The 22458-nt window shown below is 36.0% G+C and overlaps 1 protein-coding gene across 2 annotated transcripts in view; it reads right to left on the reverse strand.

Moving 5' to 3' along the window:
• Positions 1 to 22351, reverse strand: part of CTDSPL2 (CTD small phosphatase like 2) — a gene marked incomplete at both ends in the record, with an annotated part of 48726 nt that extends 26375 nt beyond the window's left edge. Inside the window, 3 exons of one of the 2 annotated variants that reach the window (XM_079698911.1) lie at positions 4235 to 4381; positions 5915 to 6053; positions 22166 to 22351. In XM_079698911.1, the coding sequence (XP_079555037.1) occupies positions 4235 to 4381; positions 5915 to 6053; positions 22166 to 22351 (472 nt within the window). Of the gene's footprint in view, positions 1 to 4234; positions 4385 to 5914; positions 6054 to 22165 lie in introns of both variants that reach the window. The other variant, XM_079698910.1, reaches the window with a different exon arrangement.
• Positions 22352 to 22458: the final 107 nt, after the last annotated feature.

Raw genomic sequence — 22458 nt, forward strand, 5'->3', positions numbered from 1 at the left:
AAAATGTTTGCTCCTTTGAGATTGCTGTCACCTGGCTATACAATTCTTCACTTATGCCCTCTGCTGTCACCTACCATCTATTGCCAGCATCCTCTCTCAATCTCAGAGGAATTTAACACCTAGATACCAGTTTACTGCTCTATTAAATGCCTATATAGTTATTACAGGTGATGTCAATGACTCATCCAATAACTAATCCTCAAAGGTCTTGCCCTCTTTAGCTCCATCTACATTCGTAATGCTCTGTAGTAGTTATTACCATGGCTACAACCCTGGACACTATCACAGAGAATCTGTTCACCTCTGAAACCTAAAATTCAAATAATTAATCTCCTACCACAACCTCCTAATCTTCTAATTAGCTATCTATCTATCTATCTATCTATCTAGCTAATATTTCTATTACATGTGATCTTCACGTTTGATAAAAGCCAATCTCTTTTATCCAAACACATCCCTCAATGGCTTCTTCTCCACCCTCCTCATCTAGTTAGACTTCATGGTGTATTATTTAAACCACTCTCAAGCCAGCAGCCTCACTGTCCTCGCTTCCTTGTCTTTCCACTGTCATTCATCATAGAAATCCCTCTTGAATCAATCTAACAGGCTTCTCAGGCACTAGACCCAGGTAATAAAGAAAACAATACAATTATAAAGACTGGTTGTACTCCAAATAAAATCCTCTAATCTTAGCTACGCCTATAGCATGCTGCTCAGTATTTCTGTGTGTGAGTCATTCAGCTTCTTTTACTTATACCCAATAGCAAATATTCTAAACCTTCATTCTCTTCAGTGCCTGCCACCAGGACCATCTCAGAAAAATGATACCATGTCCTCCTTTAAAGAAAAAATTCTATCAAGCATGAACTACTGCTGCCTAAACGTTCTTTCCTCCAGCATCAGAGAAAAATGTCTATTCTCCTTGTTTCAATTCTAATCCTTCTACCTGTTCTCTTGATCCCATCCCTATCAGTAGATCCTAGAAACTTTCTTCGTTAGTTTTTCTTTTTCCCTTATGTTCAACCTATTAGACCCTTCCCTGAGGCTTAACAACATGCTTGATTCTCACAAATACAAAACATCCCTTGAGGCTTCATAACCTCTCTAGTTTTTTTCATATTCAAGTTCCTCATAACAGTAATCTATATGTGCTGATCCCTTTCTTACTCTCCATTTCACTCTTTTTTTTTTTTTTTTTTTTTGCGGTATGTGGGCCTCTCACTGTTGTGGCCTCTCCTGTTGCAGAGCACAGGCTCCGGACGCGCAGGCTCAGCGGCCATGGCTCACGGGCCCAGCCGCTCTGCGGCATGTGGGATCTTCCCAGACCGGGGCATGAACCCATGTCCCCTGCATCAGTAGGCGGACTCTCAACCACTGCGCCACCAGGGAAGCCCTCCATTTCACTCTTTTAACCCATGGATTAGGCTGCCAACTCCAATCACTCCTCTGAAACTCTTCTGGCAAACGAAACCAATGACCAGTTAATTACCAGGTTTAATGATACCTTTTCAATGCTCATTTCTTTTCCTTCTATCTTTACAATTGTTTGACCCTGGGTTTGACAGTCTCTTGTTCTGGCTTCTATGACTCAGTTTCTCCTGGTTTCCTCCATTTCTCCTTTGTTGGCTTCTTTAGCTTTGTCCAGTCCTTAAATGTCTTCCCCCAAGATTCTGGTCTTAGTTTGATGAACCAAATGGACCATTTACTCCACTGGTTTCAATTAATATCTATAAGCTGATAATACCATGCTCTACTGCTTATCCAGACTTCTAAGCCCCATACCTGAATGACAAATTGTTAGTAGACATTTTTATTTGGTTGTTTCAAGGCCTCTCAGGCTCAGCACGGCCCAAATTAAATTCAATTATCTATCTCCCAGGAACTTACTTTTCTCTCTTGAAAATCTAATGTGTACATCTTACTCTCTCTCTTCTTTCACCTCCAATCTGTTCCCCAAATTTGTCCATTCTGTATCTTTGATCCTTCTTCTCTAATACCACAAGTAAGGTTGTATGAAGTCTCACATGGACTACAAGTCTACTAATGTTCTCCCTGCACCCAGCCTCTTTAGAATTTAGCCTACATGCTACTGCCAAATAGGTCTTTAGAAAAGCACCACAAATACTGAGCCTGCACTCTAGAGCCCATGAGCCACAACTACTGAGCCTGCGAGCCACAACTACTGAAGCCCGCACACCTAGAGCCCCGGCTCCGCAACAAGAGAAGCCACCGCAATGAGAAGCCCGCACACTGCAACAAACAGTAGCCCCCGCTCGCTGCAACTAGAGAAAGCCCATGTGCAGCAACGAAGACCCAACACAGCCAAAAATAAATAAATTAAAAAAAAATAAAATCTGTAAACTTAAAAAAAAAAAAACCCCACAAATCTGTTCATATTACTCACAGTTTAAAACCTTTCGCCCATCCCCCCATGACTAAGGATAAAGTTAAAAAAACCTACAAAATTGGCTCTATAATCTGACTTCTTTATAATTCTCCCATCTTATCCCTTCCTGTGCACTCCTCAAATCTGATGCTCCATCTGTGACAAACTAATTTGTTTCTGAAATACACTGTACCTTTGCTTACACTGCTCCTTCTACATGGAATGCCCTTTACCATCTTTCAAGATTCAGCTTTTCTATGAAGCCTTTTGTGAGCCACCACCCACAATACAGGACCATTCCATTCTTTGAATATACTCTACTGTTCCATACCTCTCTCAAGGCACCTATAAAAATTTATTATACTTATCACAATGGCTGCTCAAGATGCTCAATATTTGTTGAGTGAACTAGAATCTTCACTCCTCACATGTGAGTATAATTACCCTTTCTCATGGATAAGAGACTCAAGAGTTTAAAGAACTGGTCCAGCGTAACATAAGTAAACAGTGGCAGCTGGGAACAAATTTAAAACAAGTTTATCTAACACCAAAGCCTGTTCTTTTCCCACTACACCAGCATTTCCAAAGATGTTTTAGGAGGCACTAGTTCTAAAAGATGTTAAGATGTTAACAGATGTTCCATAGAAGAGTACTTGGTCAGATATGTCTAGGGAATACTGGGTTAAACAGTTAAAGGTAGTTTTTTGTTTCTATTCTAGGACTTCACAGTCCTTTAATGTGCTAATATACATTATTTATGCCCCTACATCATCTTGATTTTACAGTGCACCATTCTGCCTTTTAAAAATTGCTTTATCATCCAGAAATCAGGCAACAGGTATTTAATGGCTATTTCCCATGTGCCCAATACTGTATCAAACAACATGGTAGATGCAAAAATAAAGACATGACCTCTTGCCCTCAAATAATCTAGAGACTAAATTATCATGTATGAAATTAGACATTATCAGAAAAAATAGGACACCAGCTAATTTAAAAAAAATATGTTGAGAAAGAGGCCATTTTTAATTTTTTTTGCAAAGGCATACAACGGAACCTTCAACTCATGTGAATTAGGGTAGTTTTACTATTTATCTAAACTAAGATTCCCTACAGGGGGGAAAAAACAAGCAAATAATAATAAAAATAAATTGTATTACAAAAAAAAAATCTGGTTTCAACTCACTCAAAATATTCAACAAATTCTACTTTACTGATCTAGAATATTGAAAATGCTTCTCAATTCTCTCCTGTACACACTCTAAAGATGCAGAAGTCATCCCAACACAGAAAAAATAATACTTTCCCTCCAGCCCAAAGTTTATCATCTAGGTTTTCAGATAGCTAATTAAACATAACCTACATTTATTTCAGTCACTAAAAAAAAAAAAAAAAAGGCTTTTAGAAACTGTGTATTTTTGGGACTTCCCTGGTGGTCCAGTGGTTAAGAATCCACCTTCCAATGCAGGGGACTTGGGTTCAATCTCTGGTCAGGGAACTAATAAGATCCCACCTGCCGCGAGGCAACTAAGCCCGTGTGCTACAACTACAGAGACCACATGCCACAACTGGAGAGAAGCCCACGTGCCTCAATGAGGAGCCCACACACAGCAACGAAAGATCCCGTGTGCCGCAACTAAGACACGATGCAGTCATAAATAAATAAATAAATTTAAAAGAAAGAAAATATATTCTTAAAAAGAAAAAGGCTGTGTATTTTCAACGAGGCTGAAAACAAACATAAGATGCTAACAAAAATATGCCCCAAAAAATCAAGCAGATCTTTTAAAAAGCCAGGAAAATGATTAATCTTTTAAACCCAAATTATGGTTAATGACTTATATTTACCATTTTTATTTGCTGGTGAAAAAAAGTTGAAGACAGGAGAAAATATGGTCCCCAACAATGTAGTCCTTGGAGGACTGCCAGAGGAAGGATTATCTTCTAATTTTCCATTTTGTTTTACATGTTGATTTGTCATTTCATAACTACCAGCTTCTAAGAAAGAAACAACAAAAATAGTTGCAATCTAGAAAATATGACGTTCATAAATGTGTTCTAAACCATTCATTATAAAAATAACTTTTTCCCTCAAAATACATAAGGAAAACTGATGAACATTAATGTTAAAAAGCTTATTATTTCAAGAAATCCTGAGGTAAATCACTTGTAAATCAAATGATCTTTAAAACAAATTTATTTATAATGGTTTATAAATGCTAAAATTTACTGAGTTTTTACAAAGTAGATTTATACGTGGAATTACACAGACCTAAAGTCTTCAAATCAACACAGTGTAACAGAAAATGAAATAAACTCTTTGTAAGTAAAGCAAGCAAGTTACAATATGAAAAACACAAATGCAAGATTTTGTCTTTGTTTATTTACATTTTGGGATGCTGCCTACTTCACAAAACTTACCCCCCAATCTATTTCTAATGAGTAACAGCTAAATAAATAGAGGCAACTAGTTCTACTGAAGCAGAAGACTATATATACAGCAGTATCAAAAACTACTTATGGATATTGTGAGGCACCATTTCAGAGTAGTTAGGAAGAATAACCAGTTTTGTTTTTTTTTTAAGTTTCTTATAAATAAAAAAAATTTAATGGGTTTTGGGAAAATATAAAATACAAATGTCTTAATAAATCATCCTTGACCCTCCACAACTTTAGCACATTTCTTTCCTTCTTTGTTAGAGCCTTTTAACTTGTTTATCCCTTTTCTGCCTTATGGTCAATTCTAACAATGGAGAAACATCACTGCATTAAGAGGAAAGAGGTAGGGAATTATTATCACTGCTGTGTTTAAAATATTGGTTAAAAGGTAGCACTCCATGCTCTAAAGTGCTATTCTGTATAGGTTTCTCTGCTTGTCCATCTTTTTTTTCCTCCTTTTTGACTCTGAGGCGCTTGTCAGCAATACAATAAGGTACTGATCTAGAACAGGATTTATAAACAGCAACACTATTGGCTTTTGGGCTGGATAATTCTTTGTTATGGGAGGATGTCCTGTGCATTGTAGGATGTTTAGCAGTGCCCCTGACCTTCACCTGCTAGATGCAAGCAGCAATCCCTCCACAGGTTGTGACAAACCAAAAAGGTCTCCATACACTGAAAAGTGTCCACTAGGGGACAGAAACACCCCTAGTTGAGAACCGCGGACCTGAGAGCTCCAAGCACCCCCAGCTCTGAAATCCCATAATCCAGAAACAAATTCTTTGTACATATTTCAAATAAATTAAGTCACAATTATTACCGCTTTAAGAAATGAGTTTCATATACATTTTCATGCTAAACAGTATAAAGCTAGTTGTTCTGCCTTTAACTGTCACTTCAATTCATCAAAGTAGATTTACATTAGGAAGGTAAATTTTTATTTACTTCATGCCACTAATATTTAATACAAAGGAGATTACAAAAATAAGGTAGAAATTGCTCAAAGTAGATTTTTAAAAACAGAACACAAACATGTCAAGTGAGAACTCTGCTTACACCTAATAAAGCAATATGTAAACATTAACAAACCTCCATTTACTTGACTTTTCCGTCTTACTCGAGATATCTGTTTGTTAGGCTTTTCTCCTGTTCTTGGTGTTGATGTGATCAAGTTATTATCTATATCACGTTCAATTCTACTCCGTTTTGAAGGATTTTCTCTCTCTTCCTTAAGATATAAGAGGGAAAAACATACATTGAACAGAGTCATTCTGCTTTACAGGTTACCCTTTTTTTCTTTTTTGCCACAGCACGCAGCTTGTGAGATCTTAGTTCCCCGACCAGGGACTGAACCAGGGCCCATGGCAGTGAAAGCACCGAGTCCTAACCACTGAACCGCCAGGGAATTCCCTATAGGTTACACTTTTAAAATGATAAAATATGATATGCACCCCCATGTTCACTGCATTATTTACAATAGCCAATTTTATCCATTATCAATTGATGGACACTTAGATATGGTTGTTTCCATATCTTGGCTACTGTAAATAATGCAGTGAATATATATATATATATGCATATAACACACACGTATACATACATACATAAACAATGGAATATTATTCAGCCATAAAAAAGAATCAACTCTTGCCACTTGAAACAACATGGATGAACCTAAAGGGCATTACACTAAGTGAAAAAAGTCAGAGAAAGACAAATACCATATGATCTCACTTACATGTGGAATTAAAACACAAAAACAAACAAAAAACAAAAACAGCAAGTTCACAGATACAGAGAACAGACTGGTGGTTGCCAGAGGCAGGGAGGTGGGGATGAGTGAAATGGGTGATAGGCGTCAAAAGGTGCAAAAGGTTATAAAATAAATAAGTTGCAGTGATATAACGTACAGCATGGTGAGTATAGTTAATAATACTGTATTGCATATATGAAAATTGCTGTGAGAGTAAATCTTAAAAGTTGTCAGAGAAAAAAATTCTGTAACTATGTATGCTGACAGATTTTAACTAGACTTATTGTGGTAATCATTTTGCAATATATAAAAATACTGAATCAGACTTCCCCGGCAGTCCAGTGGTTAAGATTCCACGTTTCCACTGCAGGGGTGCAGGTTCGATCCCCGGTCAGGGAGCTAAGATTCCACATACCGTGTGGCGCAACCAAAAAAAAAATTGAATCATGCTATATATCTGAACCTAATATAATGTTGTATGTCAACTATACTCAGATTTTTAAAAAGATAAAATATGTTGTAATATGCTTTTCTCCTCTTTTTTCATATCCAGGAGAAACAAACAGAATTAACACCTAACAGTAGGAAAAAACACAGAAAAAATCTGACAGAGTCGTAAGAGTATTTATTAACATTATTACAATACACAAATATAATTACAGCATCCTCACAATTCAGATTCTTTCCCCAGGGTCCATTAAATTTTCATGCTACTGAAATACTGAATCTCACAATGTGGTCTAAGTTTCCAGCAATTTTCCTTACTTTTAGAATTACTCAAAAGAACAGGGGTCATTTCCTTGAGCAAACCCCACTGGAATTTGCTGGCATTATCACAGAGTACCAAAAATGACACAAAATTAATAGGGCCTGCCACTGCCGCACACCTAATGTCAATTCTCAAAATGTCCACATCAACACTAAGGAGTCTACTCCTTAACAGAGCTCTCTATTCATTTCCTTATATGGGGCAAATCCACATGACCAGTTTACACTATTTTTGCAATACAGACTTATGATAGTTTGACTTAAAGATTTTTTGACTTTAAATGATGTGAAAGCAATACGTGTTCAGTAGAAACTGTACTTAGAATTTTGAATTTTGGTCTTTTCTCGGGCTAGCCATTTCCAGGTACTATACTCTCTTGTGATGCTGGGCAGCGGCAGCAGTGAGCCACAGTGAGCCACAGCTCAAAGTCAGCCACTTGATCATGAGGGTAAATAACTGACACACTTAATAACCATTCTGTATCCATGCAACTATTGTTTTTCAGTATTCAATCAATTACATAAGACATTCAACACTTGTGATTTTGCCCAACTGTAAGCTAATGTAAGTGTTCTGAGCATGTTTAAGGTAGGCTGGGCTAAGCTATGATGTCCATCCAGTAGGTTAAGTGTCTTAAGTGCATTTTCAGCTTACAACATTTTCAACTTACAATGGGTTTACCAGGACTTAACTAAAATATTATACTCTATGCAATAAGCTGATTTTTCTCCATTTATACATCCATCTTCCTCATCTGTACAATTTTTCTAGAGTCATCCAACACATGAGCAATCTTCTTCCATTACTGTAATACTGGCCTATAATTCCTTGCTGTTTTAACGAAAGTACCTGAAATCTTTTGATAAGGATTAGATTTTTCCACAACAAATAATAATACAGTATACTACTATGCATTTTCTGTAAGTTGAATATTATTATTTCTGAAACAAACCTTGGTATTGTAAACGGCCAAAATTACAATTCCCTACCAGGATCAAAATAGAAAAAAGGTAATACTGTAAGTATCATCCAATACAGAATTTTACATTTACTCACCAGTTTCTCTAATTTTAGGTAGGTTTATCAAAACAATCTCATTAGCACAAAATGAAGCCTCAGTGATCCACAACATAATTCCTCAAATTTTTACTGTTTATTATTCCCCTTCATTTAAAAATGATGAATAGGAAGCCTCAAATCCCAAACACTGGATCTTTATTACAGGAGAATTATAGGGGCTCTTTTTATAAAGTCCTTCAAGAACAGAAACAATGCTGTAAAGCCTCACTACACTAAGCTCCAGCATTTTCTTGAAGTCTCTTAGTACACCTGGTATAATGTAAATACATACATACATTCCTGGAAACTCTGCACTCTGCAACCCTAAAAATAACAAGGCTTATGGGGAAAAAATAGGTCCAGAAGGGTAGAGAGGGGTACATTGGGGCAGATCAGCCAATGCCCCTGTAACTCTGTAACCACAGCACTAAGAAAACCAATGATTGGGACCTCCACAGATAACTTGCACACCCCAGTTAAGCAGCTAAGAGCAGCTGAAATGCTTCCTCAGAGCTTAATAAAAGGTATTAGAAACAAAGAAGTAGAGGGCTTCTCTGGTGGGGCAGTGGTTGGGAGTCCGCCTGCTGATGCAGGGGACACGGGTTCGTGCCCCAGTCTGGGAAGATCCCACGTGCCGCAGAGCGGCTGGGCCCTGTGCGCACGTCCCGGGCCTGTGCTCCGCAGCGGGAGAGGCCGCAGCGGTGGGAGGCCGGCGTACCGCAAAAAAAAAAAAAAAACAAAGAAGTAGAAACAAGGGTTTATGGGAGCTGAGAAGTGGAGCTTTAAGCCAGGAAGACTGCTAAAATGGACACAAAAGGAAATGCAAACTGCCATATGAAAAGAAGAGTCCCTGCTAGACCAGGGTGTACCTCTCTGAGAGGGAACCCCTGACACAGCTTACCACTTTTAATTAAAAACTCTGTGTGCAGTATAAAATTCTACCCCCATTATTCAGGATCCCCCTGTCCAGTTTAGAAAAAATCATGTATAAACCAAACCCACCCATGTTATACTGAAACTACTTCCCTATCTACCAATAGTATATAAGCTAACTGATAATATGGAGGTACCACATATAACAGAAAAGGTTATACTGTGGTCAATTGAGAATATATTCAAATACTTGAGCTTACATCTCTAAAGAGAAAGAGGAAGCTGTTAAGATCAGGATTAAATGTCTGCAGTCACTGACAGTAAAATTCTATCCTTCAGAATAATGCATTCAAATGTCTGCTGATGCTCCAATTCTGAAACGTGTCACCAAATCCTACTCTTCCTTAAACATTCAAGTATATAATTTGGGGACATTTTTGGATATAGTATGATTTTTAGAAGAGGAACTAGGAAAAACCAGATTTCTACATTACTGTACAGGTTATTTTAAAAAATTTAATAACCCTACAATGTCTTGTCTGGAATTTGTATTTTTCAAAGTTGTCTCTAAGATGGGCTTTTAAAGGGAAAATCTTGGGAAGGTCGTATTCTTAAATCTCTGAATCTCAAAGGAAAAATACAGAGAACTAAAGAGGCAACAAAACCCCAAAAGCCAATTTACAACAAAAGCAGGAAACAAGGTTTCTCCCCCAAACTCCAAGCAGATGAGAACAAACCAACAGCTGTAACACTGGAGTAGCCATCTGTACCAGTGCAGAAGAAAGCAAAGGAATGCAACATGGCATGTGACACATCTGAGAACAGGAGAAGCCCCAAATAGCTAACAGGTAGATATTCAATTGAAAGCATGGCAGGCCGATTTAATGACAGCAGATGAAATAAGAGGAACTTTCCTGGTGGTCCAGTGGTTAAGACTCTGAGCTTTCACTGCAGGGGGTGTGGATTCGATCAGGGAACTAAGATACCATGTGCTGCGCAGCGTGGCTAAAAAAAAAAAAAAAAAATGTACAAGAGAGCAGACAAAAATTATACCTTTATTTAAAAAAAGACAAAAAAAGTTAAGAAAGTGATATGACATATACATCAGAGTTAGAAAAAACTCAGTAACAGAACAAAATAATTAGAAATAAGAGAAAAAAATTTTTGGAAATAAAGACTAAACTAGAACAGACATAAAAGTGAGTAAATAGAATAGATTATGCCTTTAAGAGAAAGAGAAGGTAAAATGGGGGAGGGGGGCTGGATTTTAAGACATCAAAATGTGACAAGCACTGAATATGGACAAAGAAGATCCAACAGGCAGAAAACAGTAGGCCCTGAGACGGAAGCCAAAACAAGAGCATACCAGAAAGTTTTCCTCAAATAAAATATCTGAAATTACATACTGAAAGAGTACACTAGTTTATTTATTTATTTTTTTTGGCTGCAACCAGTGCGCAGCTTGTGCAATCTTAGTTCCCCAACAAGAAACTGAACCCGGGCCCTCAGCAGTGAAAGTTTGTGGAGTCCTAGCCACTGGACCACAAGGAAATTCCCAGAGTATACTGTTTAACTAAAACTATCAACCCAGAAAAACAACTACCAAGACCCTAAACTTAACAGAATTTAAAGAAAAAAAATCCTTTGGAGAACAAGGCAAAATCCATTTATCTACATAGGGAAAATTAGAGTACCATCAGACTTTGAAAGCAATGTTTTTTATGCTGGAAGAAAATGGAATAACATTTTAAAAAATCAAGAAGAGAAACTGTGAGACAAGGATTTCATATTCAGTAAAACTGATTTTTAAGCATAGAACTCATATAATAGTGCCCATGAGTGCTTTGTGTGGCATCTACCAGAAAATGAGCTTTCGACAACAAAAATGACTACAGACCATAACTAGAGGACTGAGGATAAGCATTAAACATACAGAACACATGTAGAACCTGTGTAAGACAAAGATTAAAAGATAGTATGTAGGGCTTCCCTGGTGGTGCAGTGGTTAGGAATCTGCCTGCCAATGCAGGGAACACAGGTTCGAGCCCTGGTCTGGGAGGATCTCACGTGCTGCGGAGCAACTAAGCCCGTGAGCCACAACTACTGAGCCTGCGCATCTAGAGCCTGTGCTCCGGAACGGGAGAGGCCGTGAGAGTAAGAGGCCCGCGCACCACGATGAAGAGTGGCCCACAGTTGCCGCAACTGGCGAAAGCCCTCGCACAGAAACGAAGACCCAACACAGCAAAAATAAATACTTTATCAGACCATGTGTTGTAATTTTAAAAAAAAGATAGTATGTAATGGCTACAGGCTCAGAATATATAAACTGTAAGAAAAATTGGCAAGAGATAGTCAATATACAAATTTTTTTAATTGTTCACTTTAAAAACATTCTGAGACAGAAAAGCTGACAGAATTCATTTCCAGCTGATCTCCACAAGAAATAACAAATGAAGTTCTTTAGGCATAAAATAAATAATACCAGATGGGATCCTAAATCTGCAATAAGGAATGAATACCACTAAGGCAAATCTATGAGTAAATACAAAAGATCTTTGTGTTCAATATTTCTACTGTGCCTTTACTGTCTTCAACACTAATACCTGCTATAATCTCTGTAGTCTCATTATGATCCAATAAATTATTCTGAAGTCTCAAAGTTTTACTTTTTTTCTCTCTATGTATATACGGAAACATAGTAAGAGTACTCTTGCTTTGCTTTGCAATATTATTAAATTTGGTTTTTAAAATTTCACCTAAAACAGTTATTTTAGAATTTAGTAACTCTTTTTAAATAAAAGAAAATTTATAATTTATAACTAAGAATGGATTGTTGGATTGAAAAAGGGAGCTGGGCGACTTGTGAATTCAATCCATTACTGCAAGTGATGAAAAGAAACCGACATAGAATTCTCTAACTCATGAAAGGGGGGAATGTACTCCAAGGAAACTAAACGGAACTGTAAATCACAAATGAAAATATGATAAAACTAATGTCCCTTTGGCTGTAAAATTAAGTTGTCTTATGCAATAGAACATATTCAAATAGAATTATGGTGCCAATTCAGTTGCATTTGAGTACAATCATTCCGTTTTAAAAAAAGAAACTCAATATTTTAAATGTACACATGATGAGATCTTTAAAAGCCAGAAAGTTATAGCTTTTCAAACTTAAATTACAAAACCCAATGAGATATCTTAAAAAGTTATCATATTGCATTGGTCGAAGAAGTGTACATAACTTATGAGAGACTTATAAACTCTTGCACAGTAGTTTGTGCTGAAGCCTGCTCAATAAAAGTCGATTAAAGAGGGACTTCCCTGGTGGTGCGGTGATTAAGAATCCGCCTGCCAATGCAGGGGACACAGGTTCAAGACCTGGTCCGGGAAGATCCCACGTGCTGCGGAACAACTCGGCCTGTGCACCATGAGCCTGCGCTCTAGAGCCCACGAGCCACAACTACTGAGCCCGCAAGCCACAACTGAGCCCACGTGCCACAACTACTGAAGCCCACGTGACTAGAGCCTGTGCTCCATAACAAGAGAAGCCACTGCAATGAGAAGCCCCCATGCTGCAACAAAGAGTAGCCTCCACTTGCCACAACTAGAGAGAACCCACGCGCAGCAACAAAGACCCAACACAGCCATAAATAAATAAATATATAAATTATGAATCTGGAAGCTCTTACCTTCCAGATGAGTGTGTGTATGTTTAAAAAAAAAAGTCAATAAAAGAAACAAGCACTTCCACTTTCTAATGATAAAGTAAATCACTGAATTAAAGACTTAACTGTAAATACAGAAAATGAGTTAAAATCTGGTGTGTTGAATTGTACTTTAGCCTTACTAATGTGGTTGGACTTTCTGTTTTGACTGTACTTGTCTGATATTAGTATCAACTAATCATCAAAAGTCTTCTTTACTGTGAATGCATGGTAACAAACACAAGTGGTGAATTATTTTTTTACATCTCAACTTATCCTAGAATAACTTGTGCCAAAATTTGCAATGACTGTGCAAAAAAATGGTTTATAACTACTGCCACCTTAGCACAAATCAAGGCACTGACACCCAACAGTTATTTTATTTTTCACTGCCATGCACTTGCATGGGGGGAAAAAAGCCAGCTCTACTTAGGAAGGTCCTTGATGAAGCTGTAAAATTAATTAAATCTCAACCCTTAAATATGTGTTCAATTCTATATGACAAGATGGGAAGTATACACAAAGCGTTTCTGCTGCAAACTGTGTTTCCACAACTGTCGAGAAAAAGCATTTGCGTGACTGAGTTGTAAGCTGAATTAGACCACTTTTTCTGATAGAACACTATCTTTACGTGAAGTAGATTATTTTCTGAAAAGTGAACAAAGCAAGTCTGTCACTTCAAGAAAAACTGATACTTTTTGCTGCCAACAATAAAATTTGAGCATTCAAGCAAAAACTGAGATTTTAGAAAACGTGGACAAAGCACCATGAGACTGACAGCTTCCCAATACTTAAAGATTGTTCTGTTGAGATCAGTGGGGTTGTTCAGAAATGTGATTTTTAAATATTAAATAATGAACTATGTCAATGTGGGTACATATGTGGAAGATCTACATAATTCAGTGAACCAGTATTTTCCAAATAACCTGTGCATGATGTTACAAAATCATATATAGGTAAGATTCATTCCAAGCGCAAGACAGACCAATGAAAAGATCATTGTAGTGCTCTCAAATTCAATCTTGGAACAAGAACTTAAGATACTACACAATTTGTCAAGTTTTGGTATAATATCTGCAATTATCTGCAAAGAATATTAAAATACTCTTCCCTTTTCTAAATACATGTATGATTTTCTTTATATGCTTCAATGACAACAAACTACCTTCTATGAAGTTTCGATTAAAGAGGTTTATAAAACTGTAAGGTTATGTTTCCCACTAATTTCCTTTTTGTCTTTAGAAAATAGTTAAAATATTATTTGTATCAACATATAATGGGTTTAGAATTATAATTTTGATATTTTCAAAATTCCTCAGTTTTAATATCTAATGAGATATACTGACAGATATAACCCACATAAACAAATGTTCTTTAGGGTTTCCAATCATTTATAAGAAGGTAAAGGATCCGAAGTTCAAAAGGTTTAAGAACCACTTGCTCAAGAGGGACTACTAATGAAATCACAAGAGAAAATTTTAAAGGTCACCCCCAAAAAATGGGAAAAAAATTTGAGCTGGAAGGTGGAGCTGACAAGTGATAGCCAAAGGGTCCAGAGTTTCTTTGGGGAATGATAAAAGTGGTCTAAAATTGACTGTGGTAATGTCTGTGTAACTTTGTGCATATACTAAAAGCAACTGAATTTATACCTTAAATGGGTGAGTTTTATGGTATGTGAATTTTATCTCAATAAAGCTACCATAAAAAAACACACATATATCATATAATCCAGTGATGCCAATCTTAGTTATTTACCCACGTTTAACCTAAATATATGCCCACACATGGATTCAAGACTGAAATATTCATAGCAACTTCATTCATGATATCCAAAACCCCAGAAATAATCCAAGTGGATAACAAATTATGACATGTGGTATACTCATACAACAGAATACTACTTGGGGTACAGGAGAGGGAGGGGATAAATTACGGATACATGCAATAATATAGATGAATCCAAAAACTTTATGTTGAGTGAAGGAAGCAAGACATGTTATATTCATAGGTCACTCTAGAAAAGATTTATACAATCAATAATGATAGAAAGCAGATCAAAGCTTGTTTAGGGTGATGCTGTGAGACTGTCTGCAAAAACTCCAAGGGTACTTTTTGGTCATGGGTGTATAATTCTGTTAAAATTCATGAAAACATATACTTTAAATCAGTGTGTCTTATTGTGTTTCATTATACCCCATAAAGTTAATTTTTAAAAAGTCAACATAGGAGAAAAAGTAGAATTCTAAAAGATAACTAGTTCATCAAAAAGAAGGCAGGATGAGAACAGAGTAACAAATGGGATAAATACAGAATAAATAACAAGATGGGAGACTTTAAACTCAACCATATTAATAACTACATTAAATGTAAATAGACTAACCATGCCAATTTAAATATAAATACACAGGGTGGAAAAAGGTGTATCATGCAAATGGTAAGCAAGAAAACTGTGTGGCTTTATTAATATCAGGCCAAGTAAACCTCAAGGCAAATAATATTACTAGAGATAATGAGGGACATTTCACAGTGGTAACAAGAACAATTTACACCCAACAATCATAAATGTGTATGCACCTAACAGAGCTTTGAAACACATGTAGCAAAACTGACAGAACTGAAAGGTAGACAAATTCACAATTAAGAGTTGGAGATTTAAAATAAGACACAGAAAACTGGAATATTATCAACTAACTTGACCTGATATTTATAGAACTGCACTAACCAATTCCAGAATATGCATATTTTTTAAATACATAAAACATTCACCAAAATAGTCTATATGCTACAAAATATCAAGACACCAAAGAAATGAAATCATACAGAGTATATTCTTGGATAACAATAATATTAGATTAGAAATAAGCAATTAGAAGATATCTAAGAAATGCCCAAATATCTGATCTGGAAATTAAATAACACATTTCTACATAATCTATGGGTCAAAGAATAAATCACAAATAAGGTAATAAAAATATAGTCAGAGGACTTCCCTGGCGGTCCAGTGGTTAGGATTCCGTGTTCCCAATGCAGGGGGCTCGGGTTTGAACCCTGGTTGGGGGACTAAGATCCACCGCATGACACGGCTCCCCCCCCAAAAAAAAATACACACACACACACACACATATACATATATATAAAATCAGAATGCGTGGGAAAGCAGTACTTTGAAAATCATAGCTTTAAATACTTGACTTAGAAAAAAATTAAAGTGTAGTATTAATGACCTAAGCAAGGGGCTGGCAAACTACAGTCCAAATGCGAAGTCCAGCACATTGTTTTTGTATGGCCAGCAAGCCAAGAGTAGTTTTTATATTTTTAAATGGTTGGGGGGGGGGGGGTGAAAAGAACAATAATATTTTATGACTCATGAAAATTATGATGAAAATCAAATATCAGTATACAAAGTCATGCTCATTCATTTATGTATTGTCTACAATGGAAGAGTTGAGTAGTAACTGCAATTACAGATAATATAGTCTGCAAAGCCTTAAATATCACTTATCTGAAATATTCACAGGAGAAGTTTACTAATTCCTATTCTAAGCTCCCACTTCTATGAGTTAGAAAAGTAGAAGTAAACCAGATAGAAAGTAGAAGAAAATATTAAAAATAAAAAGTAGAAATTAAACAGACACTGGAAAGAAAAGAGAAAATGAACAAAGACAGATGTTGGTTCTTTGAAAAAGTAATGAAACTGATAAAGCTCTAGGAGCAAGAAGGATCAAAACAAAGATAAATCATAAATTACTCACATCAGGAGTGAAAAGAGGAATATATCATTACAGATCCCACAGACATTATTAGGTTAATGCAGAAATACTGCAAAGACTTTACACCTAAAAATTTGACAACTTTGATGAACAGACAAATTCCTTGGAAAACATGACCAAAACTGAAGAAAAAATAGAAAAGCTAAACAACCCCATATATATTAAAGAAATCAAATTTATAATAAAAGCTATTCCAAAAAGAAATCCCACATTCCAGAAATCCCTCTCCAGAATTCATCAGTGCATTCTACTCATAATTTAAGGATGAGATAATACTTATTAGTCAACACAAGTTCTTCTAGGAAAAAAAAGCAGCAGAGGAACAGTTCTTGACTTGTTTTATGATACCAGAATAATCCTGATCCCAAAATCTTAAAGTATTACAAATCAAAACTACAGACCAAAACCCTCATGAACACAGATGTAAAAATCCTTAAAAACAAACCCAGCAGCAAATCAAGTCCAGCCATACAAGTTTGGTTTTCCATTCAAAAAAATTTATGTTCTACTCCACATTAAAAGAGGAAAATCTGAAGAATATCTCAATAGATACAGAAAAGTCTTTGATAAAACTCAACAACATAATAAAATCTTACAGCAAACTAGGAACAGAAGGGAATTTCCTCAAACTGATAAAAGATAACTATGGAAAACATTTAGCTAACATCATACCTAATGTAAACAAACTCTCTTCCCCTAAGATCAGTAACAAGTATTTGCTCTCACCACTTCTACTAAACAATGTACTAGAGGTCCTAACCAATGCAATAAATGAAGAAAAAAAAATAAAAGGCCTAGAAATCAGAAAAGAACAAGAAAATTATAGTTATCTGGTATATGATTATGTATGTATAAAACCCTATGAAATCTTAAAGAATAGAATGATTAAGTGAATCTAGCAATTTCACATAGTACCTGGTCAATATAGAAAAATAAATTATATTTATATATACTAGCAACAACCAGAAAGTAAAAACTTTAATGTATTACATCATTTAAAACAGCATTGTAAAACATCAAATGTCTAAGAATAAAACTAATGAAAGGTGCGTAAGACCTTGATATTAGCAGGAAAAAATTAAGAACACCTATATTAACATAGACATATATCACGATCATGAAGTGGCAGACTCAATATTGTTAAGATGTCCAGTCTCACTAAATGATCTACATATGTGATACAAGCTCTATTATAATTCCAGTAGGCTTTTCTGGAGAAATAGACAAGCTAATTCTAAAATTTACATTCAAGGGGACTTCCCTGGTGGTGCAGTGGTTGGGAATCCGCATGCCAATGCAGGAGACACAGGTTCGAGCCCTGGTCTGGGAGGATCCCACATGCAGCGGAGCAGCTAGGCCCGTGCGCCACAACTACTAAGCCTGCGCTCTAGAGCCCACGAGCCACAACTACTGAAGCCCACATGCCTAGAGCCTGTGCTCTACAACAAGAGAAGCCACCACAATGAGAAGCCTGCACACCACAATGAAGAGTAGCCTCTGCTCGCTTCAAGTAGAGAAAGTCCTTGTGCAGCAACGAAGACCCAACGTGGCCAAAAATAAATAAGTTAATTAAAAATAAACGGTAAATTAATCTAGTTGTTAAAGAACTCATCTAGAAAGACGTTCTTTTATACAAACAAATGAGATTTAACTTTGGAAGGAAGAAAATTCCCAAATATAACTATGAAGCTTAATAATACAAAGGTTAAAGAGAACAAAGTTTTCATCTAATCATGTTTTTCACACTAAGGAGCACAACCCATCAGTGGATCATAAAATCAATTTAAAACATGAAAATCACCTTTAAAAGGAGTATAAGAAACAACAGAATAGAAAAGAAAAATCAGAACACATCAAGTATGGTAAGGGTGAGTTTTGTTTCATATGTACGCATGTAGTATATAAGATGTTATTTCTTTCTGTGGATCATAGTTAAAAGATCTAAAAACACTGACTTAATGTAACAGGAAACTGATGACCCCTAACTATGACAGTGTAACAGTATTTAGGTAACAGAGAAAAAGACCATTTTGTTATGGGAAAACTCTAGAAACCACCTATTTAGAAAGGAATACAGAGATCACTGGTATAAAGCAAATACATTTTAGTTGTGAGGTCTTCTTTCACTTCAAATATATATTAGGAATCTCATCATGCTAAAAGCAGAAAGACTGAGTATGAACACTTTCTGAGTACTCTTACTGACAATGACATAATTCTGAAATGAGAGAAGTGGTAGATCCTTGAATCATAAAATCTAGATCTGAAAGAGATGAGAGATTTCATTCATTCTGTTACAGTCTGAGTTGTGTCCCCTAAAATTCCTATGTTGGAGCTCTAACCCCAAAAGCCTGAGAATGTAGTCATACTTGGAGATAGGGCCTTTAAAGAAGTAATTAAAGTGGGATCTTTAGGATGGGCCCTAATCCAAATATGACTAGTGTCCTTACAAGAAGAGGAGATTACAAAACAGACAACACATACACCAAGTGGCAACCATATGATGACACGGCAAGAAGGTGACCATCTGAAGTCAAGGAGTGAAGCCTCAGAAAAAACCAACCTGGCAACACCTCATCTTAGACTTCAAACTGCCAGAACTGTGAGAAAATAAATTTCTGTTGTTTAAGCTACCCAATCTGTGATATTTTGTTATGGCAGACTATTATGTACCCTAGTAAACTAATACACACCTCTTAGATCAACAACATATGTTTAAATTATCAAAATACTCTCATGGCTAATTTATGCCAAGTTGGGACTAGAATACAGATCAAAACTTATTAGGAAAATAAAAATGGGTCAGTGATAGTAAACTGGCAAGAATACCAGCAGCCATTCAAACTGGAAATCATACAGTAAAGAAGAGCAAAAAAGTTGGCCCATATGCAGAGACCAAGTTTCAAAAAGCCAGACTCATAAGACAGGCATGAGAGCAATGTCAGACGCCTTAGAAGAAAGACAACTCAAAAGAGAAAGCAAGAAGACTTGTCTATAAAGTTCAATTCTAACCACATAACTTTAAAAGTCCAAAAGAAGAGGGCTTCCCTGGTGGCACAGTGGTTGAGAGTCTGCCTGCCGATGCAGGGGACACGGGTTTGCGCCCCGGTCTGGGAAGATCCCACATGCCGCGGAGCGGCTAGGCCCGTGAGCCATGGCCGCTGAGCCTGCGCGTCTGGAGCCTGTGCTCCGCAATGGGAGAGGCCACAACAGTGAGAGGCCCGGGTACCACCAAAAAAAAAAAAAAAAAAAAAAGTCCAGAAGAAGAGAAAGGATAGGTACCAAAGAAACCAGTGGCTGCATAGGGAGTTATCTAACTAACTTGGATTTTAAAAGGACACTTGTAGAAATAAGAGAAGCAGTCTATCATCCAGTCAGAAAGACTGAAGACAGAGGATGATGATACATGCAAAAAATACTAGGGAAAAAAAAACTTCCTAGAGGAATAAGCTTCAAGCTTTGAGCTGATGATAGAATATAAATAAATGACAAAATCAGCAGCATAGAAAGACTCAATTCTTATTTACTTTCATCAAGAAAATTTTCAATCCTTACACAAGACAGGTGATGCTATAAAGATATTATCTAGCTACTTTGAGACAGAATGGTATAGGAAAAAGAGCACAGATATCAGAGTCAAATTGTACCTGGGTTAAATCCCAGTATTGTCACTTATTGGAAAGGCAGTAGTGCATATTGTTAAATAATTGATAACCATTACTACAGAAAAACCCTGAGTGTTTTAATTGACATGGGCAAAAATTTGCTGACCAATAAATAATATCTAAAACTACTAAAGGAGAAAAAAGAAAGCATGACATGATATATGATATAATATAATGCCACATTAGTAGAAGAATGTCCAAATCAACAGAAATAAATATGAACAGAAGTCAGAAGACATAGGAAAAACCTATGTTTGCTTCTGGTTGTTACCTTTCATGAACAGCAGAAAAGGGTGACCAAGATGGTGATCTATATCATATATGTCATATAATGAAAACTAGAAATATTTAGCCAGGACAGTGACTGAGGGTTTGTACTTTCACATGAAGAAAAAGAACCTATGAAAAAGTAAAGGGTAGGTATATTTTCTTCAAGATGAGGAAGAACTTTACAACATTTAGAAGTGTTCAGAGAATGAACTGACACACAGTGATGTTCTCATCAACAGGGGCTAATGATAACCCATATGGAATTTAAAGATTCAGGAATTCATGTTTCTGGAAGGAATTTTATCATTGTTATACAATAATACTAGAATACTTCTAGGCTCATGTAAATTAACTCAAAGAAACTTTTAAAAATTACATTTAAAATTAACAAAAGAAAATTTACTTATATTATTAGAAATAGAAAAACAAAACAAAATAAAACCACCAAAACAAAAAGGAAAATTCTAACACAGAATACTTCTAAATCCTGGCCAATGGTTCACAGTAACTAGGCTTTGTTAGTTCTATGATGACAAAAATCTATCACTATGTATAAACTGTCACATTGATTTATTTTTCTACTTATCAAAGTGACAAACTTACATTATAATAAGAAATTTATCATATATATAATAATCCCAAGAAAGAACATAAGAGTAGGCAACAATGATAACAAAATCTACATACAATGAATGATAATAACATTATCATTAATGTATTAAAATTTCTCAAAATGCTTTTCCACCTGTTTGCCATCTAATCTGAAAACAACTCTGAGGCAGACAAAGCAGTTAGTATTAGTCCCATTTTACTGTCTTCCTGAGGCTAAGAGGGGCAAATGACTTTCCTCAGATCATTCAAGTTGGTCCAGAGTATGAAGTATGAATCTGGAGCATATGACTCCTGGTCAGTGTCCATTCTTTCTTTTTTTTTTGGCTGTGCCACATGGCTTGCAGGATCTTAGTACCCCGACCAGGGATTGAACCCGGGCCCATGGCAGTGAAAGTGCCAAGTCCTAACCACTGGACCGCCAGGGAATTCTCCATTCTTTCTTTAATAACTTTTGTTTTTTCTTCAATGAATAATACATTTTCATTGTACAAATGTTAGAATTCAGATAGATAAATCATCTCCCTAATTAGACAATGTATTAATATTAACAAGAAACTTTAACTTATCTTTGAAATGAAAAAAAATGGAAGTAAAAGAAATAATTCAAGTAAATGATAAGAAAAAATTTCTTTTACTTCCCATAATTCTAAGCTGAGAAAACAGAAGGCTAAGTGGATCAGTTAAGTAGAATAAATAATGTTTTCTTGACCGACCATTAAATATTTTACATTTCAATACTCTTAACACCAAAATGTAGACACATTCCCTTAAATAGGGCTCTAGCAATATTAGATTTCTCATCTTTACATGCTTAAACAACCTAAACTTCATTTTTAATGATATAATTAAAAGGTAAAACCATTACTTTGGGTGTGCTTCCTTTAATGAATTTTTTAATTGAAGACAACAAGCCGGTTTCATTCTTCGGTGGTTTTTCTCCTCCTGAAGGCAGGCTATCATCAACCTCTGAATATTTCCTCTTTGCTCTGGCAGTGCGTTGTGTTTGGATTTGATTTGATTGCTGAGAAGCTTTCCGTGTTCTCAGCCTCATCTTTTATGGGTGCCACATGTAAAACTATAAGAGAAAAATAATACAGGTTATTAAAATTAAACCTAGCATACCCATATATGCCCAGCTTATATAATAAAAATATCTTG

This window comes from Hyperoodon ampullatus, assembly GCF_949752795.1.
Source record: "Hyperoodon ampullatus genome assembly, chromosome: 3".
NCBI lineage: Eukaryota > Metazoa > Chordata > Mammalia > Artiodactyla > Ziphiidae > Hyperoodon > Hyperoodon ampullatus.